The sequence below is a fragment of the Anthonomus grandis genome, chromosome 3 (assembly GCF_022605725.1).
Source record: "Anthonomus grandis grandis chromosome 3, icAntGran1.3, whole genome shotgun sequence".
In the NCBI taxonomy this organism is placed as follows: Eukaryota; Metazoa; Arthropoda; class Insecta; order Coleoptera; family Curculionidae; genus Anthonomus; species Anthonomus grandis.
In genome coordinates, this window is record NC_065548.1 from 43385577 (window position 1) to 43397629 (window position 12053).

Here is a 12053-nt window from a genome sequence, read left to right on the forward strand (position 1 = left end):
GGTAAGAACTTCAAGTACCTGATATGTCTTCCAAACCTTGGACATAGAGGCTTAGTGGACTACGCAGAAGAATCACCCATTTCAACTGTAAAGACCAGCCAGGATATGCATCTTGGAAGCCTTATAGTCATACTGTAAGTCAAATCTTTATGTATCCAGATCTTTCATCATTATTCAACGAAGAATTTAATCCTATTTCAAATCAAATTCAAACAATGTCTCTTTCCTTGGAATTAGCAGAAAAAATGTTAGTCTGTTTCGATGGTACAAAATCTAAACTTTATGATTTTATTGATAATGCCGAAAGTGCAATTAAGCTTGTTAAACCTGATTGTAAAAATATTTTATTCGCAATAATACTATCAAAAATTACTGACAATGCTAAGGTTTTAATCCGAAATCGCGATTTTGAAAATTGGAATGAATTAAAAACCTATTTAATAGAAATCTATTCTGAAAAAAGATCTTTAAGTCAAAGACAATTGGAATTAACGTCATGTAAACAAAATATTGGCGAAAGTGTTATTTCATATTCTAATAAAGTAGAAAATTGCTATATTCAATTAATCAATTCTTTAGATATGGATCTTGCAAAAGAAGCACGTGAAGCTTGTGTAAATTTACTAAAAAATCAAACTCTTAATGTCTTTATAACTGGCCTAAATCGAGAATTAGGTATTTTAGTCAAATCTCAAAATCCAGATTCACTAGAGAAAGCTATATCAATTGCATTAAACGAAGAACAAGAGCAAAAGTCTAAAACTGAAATATCTAAATATCAATCTGTTAATAACTCTACTACCCGCCATTGCTTTAATTGTAACAAACCTGGACATACAACCATAAACTGTCGCTTTAATCGAAATCAAAGGCAAAATTCATTTTCTCATCAAAACTCTTTTAACAGGAATCCTTTTTCAAATAGTCAAATTCGACATTTATCACATAATCAAAAATTTTGTAGATATTGCAAAAAGTCTGGTCACTTAATTAAAGAATGTCGTAAGCGCGAATACAATAATAAAATGAGAAATCAAAATCAATTTCCTAATAATAATCCAAATAATTCTAATAATTCTCGTTCCAATAATCAACATAGAGGTTTTAACCAAAATCGAATTACTAATCAAAGTTCTAGCGTAAATCAAGGTCTCCCAAATATCTCAAATCTTTCTTTAAACTCCAACGGTCCTCGACAATCCACGGCCGTTGCGAGGGACATTCATCACATTCAGGCCGAATCTCAATAATCAATCCTAAAGTCACTACTCATGTATCTCTTCAATGTCCAGAACTCCAAAACAACTCTCTTAATTTTCTTATTGATACAGGAGCCGATATTTCTTTAATTAAAATCTCCAAACTAAATTCAAATTCACAAAAATTCTTTGATAATCCCATTGTATTGAAAGGCATTGATAACAATATTTTAGAACCTAATAAGACACTATTTTACTCATATCTTAATCTCAAAATAGGTCACAATGATTACCTTCACGTATTTCATGCTGTAAATGATGATTTTCCAATTTCATTTGACGGGATAATTGGCAATGATTTTCTCTTAAAATATAATTCTTTGTTGGATTATCAAAATTCTAAATTAAAAATCAATAGCGATGAAACTTCATTATTCTATCTTCAAAATCTAGGAAATTCGCAAGATAATCTTTTAATGGAACCTCCAATAAATTTTGATTCTAATTTCACAGAAGAATATATTTTAAAACCTCGCTGTGAAACAGTTGTTAGAATAAATATTATTAATCCCGAATTAAAAGAAGGTATATGTCCCGAAGTAACTGTTCTTGATGGTGTGCACGTTTGTCCTAGTTTAGTAAAAGTAAATACCAATAATACCGCCTTAACTTCTATCTTAAACACAACTGAAAGACCAATTAAAATAAAAAATATCGCTATAACCCTCGATGAAATTCCTCAATCAAATAAATCTAATGTTTTTAACATCTCTGAACAATATTCCTCCTCGGTAAATCAAAAAGCCCATCGTCTCCAGGAAATTTCAAATTTGTTACGCGATTCACATTTAAATAAAGAAGAAAAAGAAAGTTTAACTCGCATATGTCACAGTTATCATAACATTTTCCATTTGGAAAATGATAGATTATCCTCTACTAATGCTGTTGTTCATGATATTCCTACAAATTCCAATGTACCAATAAATACAAAATCTTATCGCTATCCGCAAATTCATAGAGAAGAAGTTGATAATCAAATTTCAAAAATGTTAGAAGACAATATCATTTCTCCTTCGACTTCCCCTTGGAATTCACCAGTCTGGGTCGTTCCCAAGAAGCAAGATGCTTCAGGTAAAAAGAAATGGAGAATTGTTATCGATTACCGTAAGCTCAACGACATCACAATAGGCGATTCCTATCCTCTTCCAAATATATCAGACATCTTGGAGCAATTAGGTCACTCTAAATATTTTTCCACTATTGATCTCACCTCCGGATTCCATCAAATTGAAATGTCAGCAGCAGATGCCGATAAAACTGCCTTCTCCACTCCATCAGGCCACTATCAATTTAATCGCATGCCATTTGGTTTAAAAAATGCACCCGCCACCTTCCAACGGCTTATGAACAATGTTTTATCAGGAATCCAAAATTATAGATGTTTCGTTTACCTTGACGATATTGTTATTCATGCAGACACCCTGGAAAATCATAATATATGGTTGGTTGTTATGCGAAATTTAAAGAAAAATGCAATTTTAAAATTTAAGATGGCAATTACGCCCTCTGGTGGTAATTTTTAGAACTTGAAAATATTTTCCAACGATTTTTCATGATCGATTTACCTAATAATTTTTTTTTTTTTACGAACAGTTCCCGAGATATGGCCGAGGAACAGTCTTATTGGGTCACCCTGTACACAACCTATTCTCCAGTATCCAGATTTCTCCCAAACATTTTATTTAACAACAGACGCAAGTAATTATGCTATAGGATCGGTTTTATCACAAGGAGAACCACCTAATGATTTACCAATAGCATACGCAAGCCGAACACTAAATCCAGCCGAATCGAATTATAGTACAACGGAACGCGAACTCTTAAGCATTGTATGGAACATTAAACATTTCAGACCATACCTTTATGGACGAAAATTTATTATTTTTACGGATCACAAACCTCTTACTTGGCATTTTAACGTTAAAGATCCTGGATCAAGATTAGTACGTTGGCGATTAGCTCTAGAGGAATACGATTATGAAATAAGATATAAACCGGGAAAAATTAATCAAAACCCAGACTGTTTGAGTCGACCACCTCTTGTAGTTTCCAATTCATCCACCTCAAATGAAGAAATTCCTAGTTCAAATATTAGAATTGCCACTCGAAACCAAGAATCATATAAACATTTTACAGAAAAACTCGAAAAATCAGTTATAATAAATAATAATTTAGGAGAATTAAGCGATAAAATTTCAAACTGCTCTGGCAACATATTTACTATTCTATCTCGTGATCTACAACCTAAAGAAAGCTATCAAGAAGAAATATTACATAAATTTAAACACGAAACGCAACTTAAAAATTTTAATCCTAAAGATCAAGAAATAATAGAAATTAAAGAAAATAAAATATCTGTATTCTACGGGTTTATCACAGAAAACTATTGGGAAAAATTTTCTTATGAAGAAGTATTTAATATTTTAATTCAATTAAAAAATAAACTAATAAATCAAAAAGTTACGGAAATTAACATGCCTAGAATACAATTCTCTTATAATAGATTAAGTTGGAATAGAATTAGGGTTATGATTCGACACATATTTCAAAATACAAACATTAAAATTAATATCTATCACGATATACTTAAAACTCCTGAAAAATCCGACATACCCATTATATTACAAGAAAACCATTCAAACCCGACATCAGGTCATTCTGGATTCCATAGAACATATAATCGCATAAAACAAACCTACCGATGGAATAATATGAAAAGTGATAAAAAACTTTATTCAAACTTGCGAATCTTGTCAAAGAAATAAATTAGTTAGGAAAAAACCAATTAAACCTATGGAAATAACAACCACTAGTTCACATCCACTAGAAAAGATCTTTTTAGACGTAGTAGGACCATTACCTTTGACCGAGCATGGCAACAAATATGTTTTGACTCTACAAGATGATCTCACAAAATTCTCTCAAGCTTATGCTATTCCCAATCATGAAGCTGCAACCATCGCTGAAAAATTTATTCAAAACTTTATTTGCAAATTCGGTATTCCCAAAATAATTGTTACGGATCAAGGTAAGGATTTCACGTCTAAACTATTAAGTCAAGTAGCAAAATATTTCAAAATCCAACAAATTAATTGTACTACTTATCACCCACAAAGCAATGGAGCTCTTGAACGTAGTCACGCAACTCTAGCCGATTACCTGAAACATTAAATCAGCGTTGATCAAACAGACTGGGATCAATGGATCGATTGTGCTATGTTTTCCTACAATACGACTCCTCATACTTCCACAAAATATTGTCCCCATGAATTGATCTTTGGTACAAAACCAAATCTTCCGAGTTCCATAACCAAAGAACTAGAGTTTAAATATATCTATGATGACTATTTAGATGAACTTAAACTTCGAATGCAAAAGTCCCATGAAATTGCCACAAAACATGCTATAGAAAGTAAAGAAAAAAATAAATTATATTACGACAAAAAAGTTAATAATGTTGATTTTAATGTAGGCGATCTTGTATATTTATTAAATGAAAAAGTAAAATTAGGCAGATCTAAAAAATTAACTCCAAATTACAATGGACCCTATAAGATAGTAGAAATAAATCCACCTGTTAATGCTACCATTCAAATAAAAAATAGGAAATCTAAAGTTCACGTAAATAAATTAAAACACGCTTTTGTTCCAGATATATAATCCTTTGGTTTACATATACAACATCTGGGCAATTCATCAACACCCCAATCAACAAACCAGCCGGATTGTATTACGAACAAATAAAAAACGTAAAATTAATAGAGAGACACTGGAATATAGTAAGCTATTTAAATCTAAGTCCTTTTAACGATAAATTAAGATTTGTTGAAACCTCATTCAAACAAACTTCCAAATTATGTCAAGAACAATTTTTTAAAGAATTATATTTATGCTCAACACCTTTAAAATTGATAGAAACAGCTTTGCCGGAACTTTTTGAGAAAGAACAGTCGCTCAAAGACCTAATGAGTCATCACAGACAAAAACGCGCCTGGTTTAACGGTATTGGATCCGCTTTCAAAACAGTTTTTGGAACATTAGACGAAAGTGATGGAAAATACTATAGTCATATGTTAAATAATTTCGAGAAAAACGAACATCATGTCGCAAATTTACTTTCTCAACAAATTCAAGTAGTAAAAAGTACCATTATAAATTTCAATAACACAATTACTAACCTAGATAAAAACCGCGCCACATTTAATGAAAATTTTGAGAAACTAACTAACTTTTCAACAAAAATAAATAATAAAATGTTTAATCTTGACATTAAACAAAACATTGAAGAACATTTTGCTTTATTAACTCTAATTATATCTGAACTTCAAAATGAAATATCAACTATTATTAACACTATACTTTTTGCAAAATCCAATCTAATCCATCCCTTGATAATTTCACCCCAACAAGTTATTAGCGAACTAACAAAAACTTTACCTCATTTACCTTACTCCGTATCATAACCCTTACCTCTTAAAAATCAAAACATCCATGCCATATTGGAAACTGTAAATATCCAATATTACTTTTCAGAAGATCGTATAATTTTCGTTCTTAAATTTCCTTTAGTAAGTCAAATTCGATTTTTCCTTTATAACTTAGTATCTTTGCCTGTCTATCACCCTAGACTAGAAGGACTTTTATTCGTTCTTCCCTCGATTAAATTTTTAATTTTATCTGAAAATCGAAAATCATCCCAGCGCGTACGGGATAAGGATTTGTATTTATCGTTTATTATGTCTCAAGGTCAGCGGTCTCCGGTTGTTGGCGAGGATGTGGTGGGAGATAACGCTCGAGCCGCGGCTACTCGTAATAAGCGTAGTCATTTGTTTTTTGTTACTGTAGGGTTAGACATTGTTAATGATTCAGTACGTTCAGATTTTCTTTCTTGCTTTAACGGTGTTATTACTTATTGTATTGCTGTTGAGGAGTCAAAAGTGTCAGATAAGGTTAGTAAGCATTTACATGCATTTTTACAGTTTGAACAGGGGTATTTATTACCTGAATTACGTTCGATTGTTGCTGCCAAGTATGACAATTGTCATTTAGATATTCAGAGTTGTCGGTCGCGTCGTAATATTTTAAAGTATATTACAAAGGAAGATAAGTTTCCCCTGTTCAATTGTAAGGTGAGTGAATTGCATTTTAATTATAGAGCTTATTTGTGGGCTAAAGATACCCCTGTTTTTAAATATTCTGATCCATTTGTTTTGGAGCATCGTCACACGTATAAATTTTTAAGGGCTTTGCATACTGAGGTACGAAGGGAGTGTACTGATACGTATAAGGGGTTGGTGCAAAAGATGTTTTGTTTTACGGTTGCATGGGTTGTGTCTTGTGTGACTTGGTGGAATAAAATTATTTCTACATCTGGTTTGAAAAGGCCTATGTTGTATTTGTATGGTCCGGGTGGTACAGGGAAAAGTACGTTTGTTGAAAGTTTAATTGGTAGAGCAAATATGTGTCGTGTATTTTATCCTGATGTTGGAAAATTTGCTTTTCAAGATTTGGATGTTAATTTTCATAAAGTTATTTTATTTGAAGAGTTTAATTTTAAATATCATTGCTCTACTATGTTAAAGAGGTTGTTAGAGGGTAGGCCATTTTGTGCGTCTGTTAAGGGTGAAAGTGGGAAAATAGTTACTTTTAAGGGTCCTATTATATTTGTATCTAATTTTTCTCCTTTGGAAAATGAAATTACAGATCAGGCTCTGTTGAATCGATTGACTGTTGTTCATGCCGAAAATGCCTGCTATCAATCGGAAGTGGGTCCGGTACCCAAGGAAGAAGTTCCAGAGTCGGGGGAGAATGACTGCATTGAGATTTCGGATGATGAAGCGTAGATATACTAAGCGGAATAATATGCGTTATGCGAGAATGAAAAGATTTTTAAATAAGGGATTTGTTAAGCGGAAGAATATTTCTTTTTCTCGTATTACTAATGTTGTGCGAAAGAATGTTTATTGTAAATTTTTTAAAAGGTTTAATTTTATAGACTCTGCTATTAAGAATGTGAGATCTAAGAATTGTGCGTATATTGATTTAATGGATTTTACTATGAATAGTAATAATTGGTGTGAATTGAAAGATCGGTATAGGAAGTGTATTATTAATAAAGTTGTTTTTAAATTGTGGGGTTTTGAAAGGTCCGGTGCCAGTTTGATTTGTGAAAGGGGTACGTCTGCTCCTTATGATTATACTAAAGTATCGCAAATTTCGCATGATGCAGTTAAACCTCAGTTTATGTATGCTTTTAGAAATGGTGACGATGCTGTTAAGCAATTAGCATTAAATGAGCGATATGATAATTTTAAGCCGTTAGGTAATAAGAAAATGTTAAAATTTGTTATATATCCGAAATGTAAAACATCATTAGTACCACCATCTGCTGATCGTACTATTAAGGAAAATTTAACTTTAATGAATGCTAATGGTGTTGCTATAAATAATGTTATTTATATATGTCCAATGCCTTGGGATTTTGATAATACTATGAAAGGGGTTGAATATCATTCCGATATTGCTTTTAAATATTCTGTTAATGTTCATATGTCGTTCTTTTTACGTAAGCCTGTTATGGAGGGTGTTCCATAATAATAAAATATTTAAAAACAGGGTTGTTTTTTATTTCAACTAATATTAAACAAGCATTTTCCCTTGCCCTTAGGTTACATTATGGGTTCATTGAGGGAGAATCATAGGCGTCAATATGTGGATAATTGGAATTTTATAGTGGATGTTTTGGGTGGCTGTTCAATACGATTTCAAAGACTAATGAGATGTAAAATTTTGTTTGGGGAGTTACGATATTCTGATCGAATTTATATATGGTCTTTTTGTGATGTTAATGGAATATCTGATGATGTGTTAATATCAGCTTTGCATTTAAATCGAAATTTAACAGATCAACATGTAGCTAAGATAAGAGCTTTTAGAACATATTTTTATCCTGAATTACAGAGGAATTCTATTGACGCTCAAGTGATTGGTGAAAGAAGAAGGGCCAGATATAAGGCGTTCTCTATCTACGAGAATCGTTTGGTTGACTTGAACGGACAAGTTGTTCAAATTCCAAGAAGTAACCTGTTTACAGTGCCGCCAAGTTTACGCGGCATTTGCGACGGACTTTAGCGCTGGGTCTAGAACACCTACCCAGCGCGTACGGGATAAGGATTTGTATTTATCGTTTATTATGTCTCAAGGTCAGCGGTCTCCGGTTGTTGGCGAGGATGTGGTGGGAGATAACGCTCGAGCCGCGGCTACTCGTAATAAGCGTAGTCATTTGTTTTTTGTTACTGTAGGGTTAGACCCAGCGCGTACGGGATAAGGATTTGTATTTATCGTTTATTATGTCTCAAGGTCAGCGGTCTCCGGTTGTTGGCGAGGATGTGGTGGGAGATAACGCTCGAGCCGCGGCTACTCGTAATAAGCGTAGTCATTTGTTTTTTGTTACTGTAGGGTTAGACATTGTTAATGATTCAGTACGTTCAGATTTTCTTTCTTGCTTTAACGGTGTTATTACTTATTGTATTGCTGTTGAGGAGTCAAAAGTGTCAGATAAGGTTAGTAAGCATTTACATGCATTTTTACAGTTTGAACAGGGGTATTTATTACCTGAATTACGTTCGATTGTTGCTGCCAAGTATGACAATTGTCATTTAGATATTCAGAGTTGTCGGTCGCGTCGTAATATTTTAAAGTATATTACAAAGGAAGATAAGTTTCCCCTGTTCAATGGTAAGGTGAGTGAATTGCATTTTAATTATAGAGCTTATTTGTGGGCTAAAGATACCCCTGTTTTTAAATATTCTGATCCATTTGTTTTGGAGCATCGTCACACGTATAAATTTTTAAGGGCTTTGCATACTGAGGTACGAAGGGAGTGTACTGATACGTATAAGGGGTTGGTGCAAAAGATGTTTTGTTTTACGGTTGCATGGGTTGTGTCTTGTGTGACTTGGTGGAATAAAATTATTTCTACATCTGGTTTGAAAAGGCCTATGTTGTATTTGTATGGTCCGGGTGGTACAGGGAAAAGTACGTTTTGTATTTCACTAATTATCATCCTATCTGTGAGACCGAACTTCTATCTACCCTTTATGAAGTTCCTAAGAATTGCGATACCCGCATATTAAATTCCCATCCCGAAATTTGGCATAAATTATTAACTCCAAATTCATGGATCTATATAACTTCTCAACCAATTGATACTACAATTAGTTGTGAATCTGGAAAAGCAGTTAATTTGATCTTAAATAATACAGGAATAATTAAATTGCTTGAAAATTGCAAGATATATACAAGCTCTATAATGCTCATTTCAGAATCCATTATCTCTGAAAGTTCTTTTAACCATTATATTCCGACACTCGAATTAAACGATGATTGTTGGGAAAAACCGAAAAATAAAACCAAAGATAACATTTATTTAAATCCAATAGTAAAAACTCTTGATTCTGAATCACTTAATCTTGTTAGCAGTAAACTTAAACAACTTGACGAAATGTCGGAAGAATTAGAAACTATTTCATTCTTGAGTCGAGTTACTAATAATACATATTTAGCTTTTATTTTCCTATCTTTAATTAAAATTGTTTTGGTATACTTAGGTTACAAATTATATAAAAAACTAAGAAGTTATTGTCCCTCAAATCAAAAACATTCTCATGGCATTGACTCCAAATGTTCTCAACTAACGAATTGTCTGACCTTAAATTTTTGCAAAAGAAGTATTTCTAAAAACATTGATCTTGAATTTAACGAAAGAGAACCTTGCTCCAGTGAAACTTGTATAAGAGAAGAAGAAACTCCTTTAACACGTTCACTGCCAATGACTCAACATATGAGTCACGGCGGTACCCCTCCTATGGCCAGTGCCTCAACTGTTGAGTCATGTGCATGGCTTTAGTATATGAGTTTAGTATTGTTTCGGCTTCCGCAGGGGATACGTCTCGTTTCACCGGTCGCAAGTGTACTTATAAACACGTGTTTTTTCGAAATCGGTTTTTGTTGGTGATAAGTAGTTTTCCTGACATGGATGAAGAAAATCCAGGTCCTTCTCGGCCTAAACGGAGGCATACAGATTTCAAAATGATGAGACCCCTGACATTATCTGAACAAGAAGAACTTTTGTATTTATCAGAAAGTGAGGAGGACCCGTTCGTCGACAGTGGCAGTGAATACGAGCGTACTGATCATGAGAGTTCAAGTGACGAAGACGAATTGCCCGATGTTGCCGCTTTAGAGGATGCAAGCCTTACCGACATTGAGAATAATGAGACGATTAGTGTTCAAAACAGTAACAGTGATATTCCGACCTGGACTGATGTGCCTAATCAAAATGACTTTTTATTTTCGGGTGTGCCTGGACTTAGAGTAAATTTAACCTCGGACAACCCCATCGATTTTTTTCAATTGTTTAACACAGACGATTTTCTGGAACATATTGCTACCGAAACTAACAACTATGCCGAACAACTCTTTTTAAGTAAAGAAACAAAAGAGAAATCAAGAATCACTGAATGGAAGCCGTTGACAGTGCCAACACTGAAAACTTTTTTGGGTCTGTGGCTTCACATGGGCAATATTCAGCTTAACCGTTTGCAGGACTACTGGAAGACCGATGAATTGTATAATCTGTCTTGTTTCAGAAATAACATGAGTCGAAATCGATTTCTAGTCATTCTAAGATGTTTACATTTTTCTAAAAATCCCGAAAGAGGTGACCCAGATTATGGTGACCGTTTGTGCAGGATAAGATGGCTTCAAAATTTCTTCAATGACAGAATTGACAAGATCTATTACCCAAACAAGGAGCTATCACTAGATGAGTCCATGGTGCTATGGAGAGGAAGACTGGTTTTTCGCCAGTATATTAAAAATAAAAAGCACAAGTTTGGGGTGAAACTGTATATTTTGTCAGAACCTGATGGGCTTGTGTTAAAAGCTAGGATATATACTGGAGACGAAAAAGATTTGAAGGGAGAATTAGGGCATGCAGCAAACGTTGTTTTAAGTTTGACAAAGAATTATCTTGATAAGGGCCATTCCTTATACATGGATAATTACTATAACTCGATTGCACTATGTAAAGAGCTAATTTTAAAAAAAACCTATGCTACTGGAACCTTAAGGCTGAACAGGAAAGGAAATCCTCCCGAAGTGAGTTCTAAAAAACTTAAAAAAGGTGAATCTATTACAAAGTACTCTAAAGGCATTGCAGTGGGTAAATGGCGTGACAAAAGGGAGGTTTTATTTATATCTACAGAGTTTAGTGGGGAACTGATCAAGCAACCAAATAGACGAAACGAGGAAAAAGAAAAGCCAAATGCTATCATTAATTATAATAAAAACATGTCAGGAATCGACAGGCAAAATCAGATGCTTGCTTATTATGCCAGCGAAAGAAAAACCATCAGATGGTATAAGAAGCTTGCTATTCATCTGATATCAATGATGCTGCTTAATAGTTATCACCTTTATAACAAATATTCTACTCAGCAAAAGTTAAGCTACTATGATTATAGGCATAATATTATAAAGAATTTGTTGTCTGAAGCCAAAGAAAAACCACCTGAGCCTCCTAAAGTCAAACAAAACCAGCCTAGTCATTTGCCTGAAAAATGTGAAATGGATAATAAAGGTCGTCAAATGAGAAAGAGATGCAGGGTTTGTTATACACAGAAAATGCGCAAGAACACGCCATTTTTCTGCCCGGTTTGTCCAGATAAGCCAGGTCTTTGCCTCGGAAATTGCTTTCGAATCTACCACGATGAAAAATAGGTCTTTTTTTCA

General features: G+C 33.6%; 2 protein-coding genes across 2 annotated transcripts; both read left to right on the forward strand.

The window, feature by feature from the left end:
• Positions 1-215: 215 nt before the first annotated feature.
• Positions 216-1016, forward strand: LOC126734661 (uncharacterized; the record flags this gene model as incomplete). Its single annotated transcript, XM_050438362.1, has 1 exon — positions 216-1016. A coding segment is annotated over exon 1 (801 nt), but the record flags the coding sequence as incomplete, so codon positions are not given.
• Positions 1017-9234: 8218 nt separating this feature from the next.
• Positions 9235-10615, forward strand: LOC126734662 (uncharacterized; the record flags this gene model as incomplete). Its single annotated transcript, XM_050438363.1, has 1 exon — positions 9235-10615. A coding segment is annotated over one exon (933 nt), but the record flags the coding sequence as incomplete, so codon positions are not given.
• Between the last annotated feature and the right edge of the window lie 1438 nt (positions 10616-12053).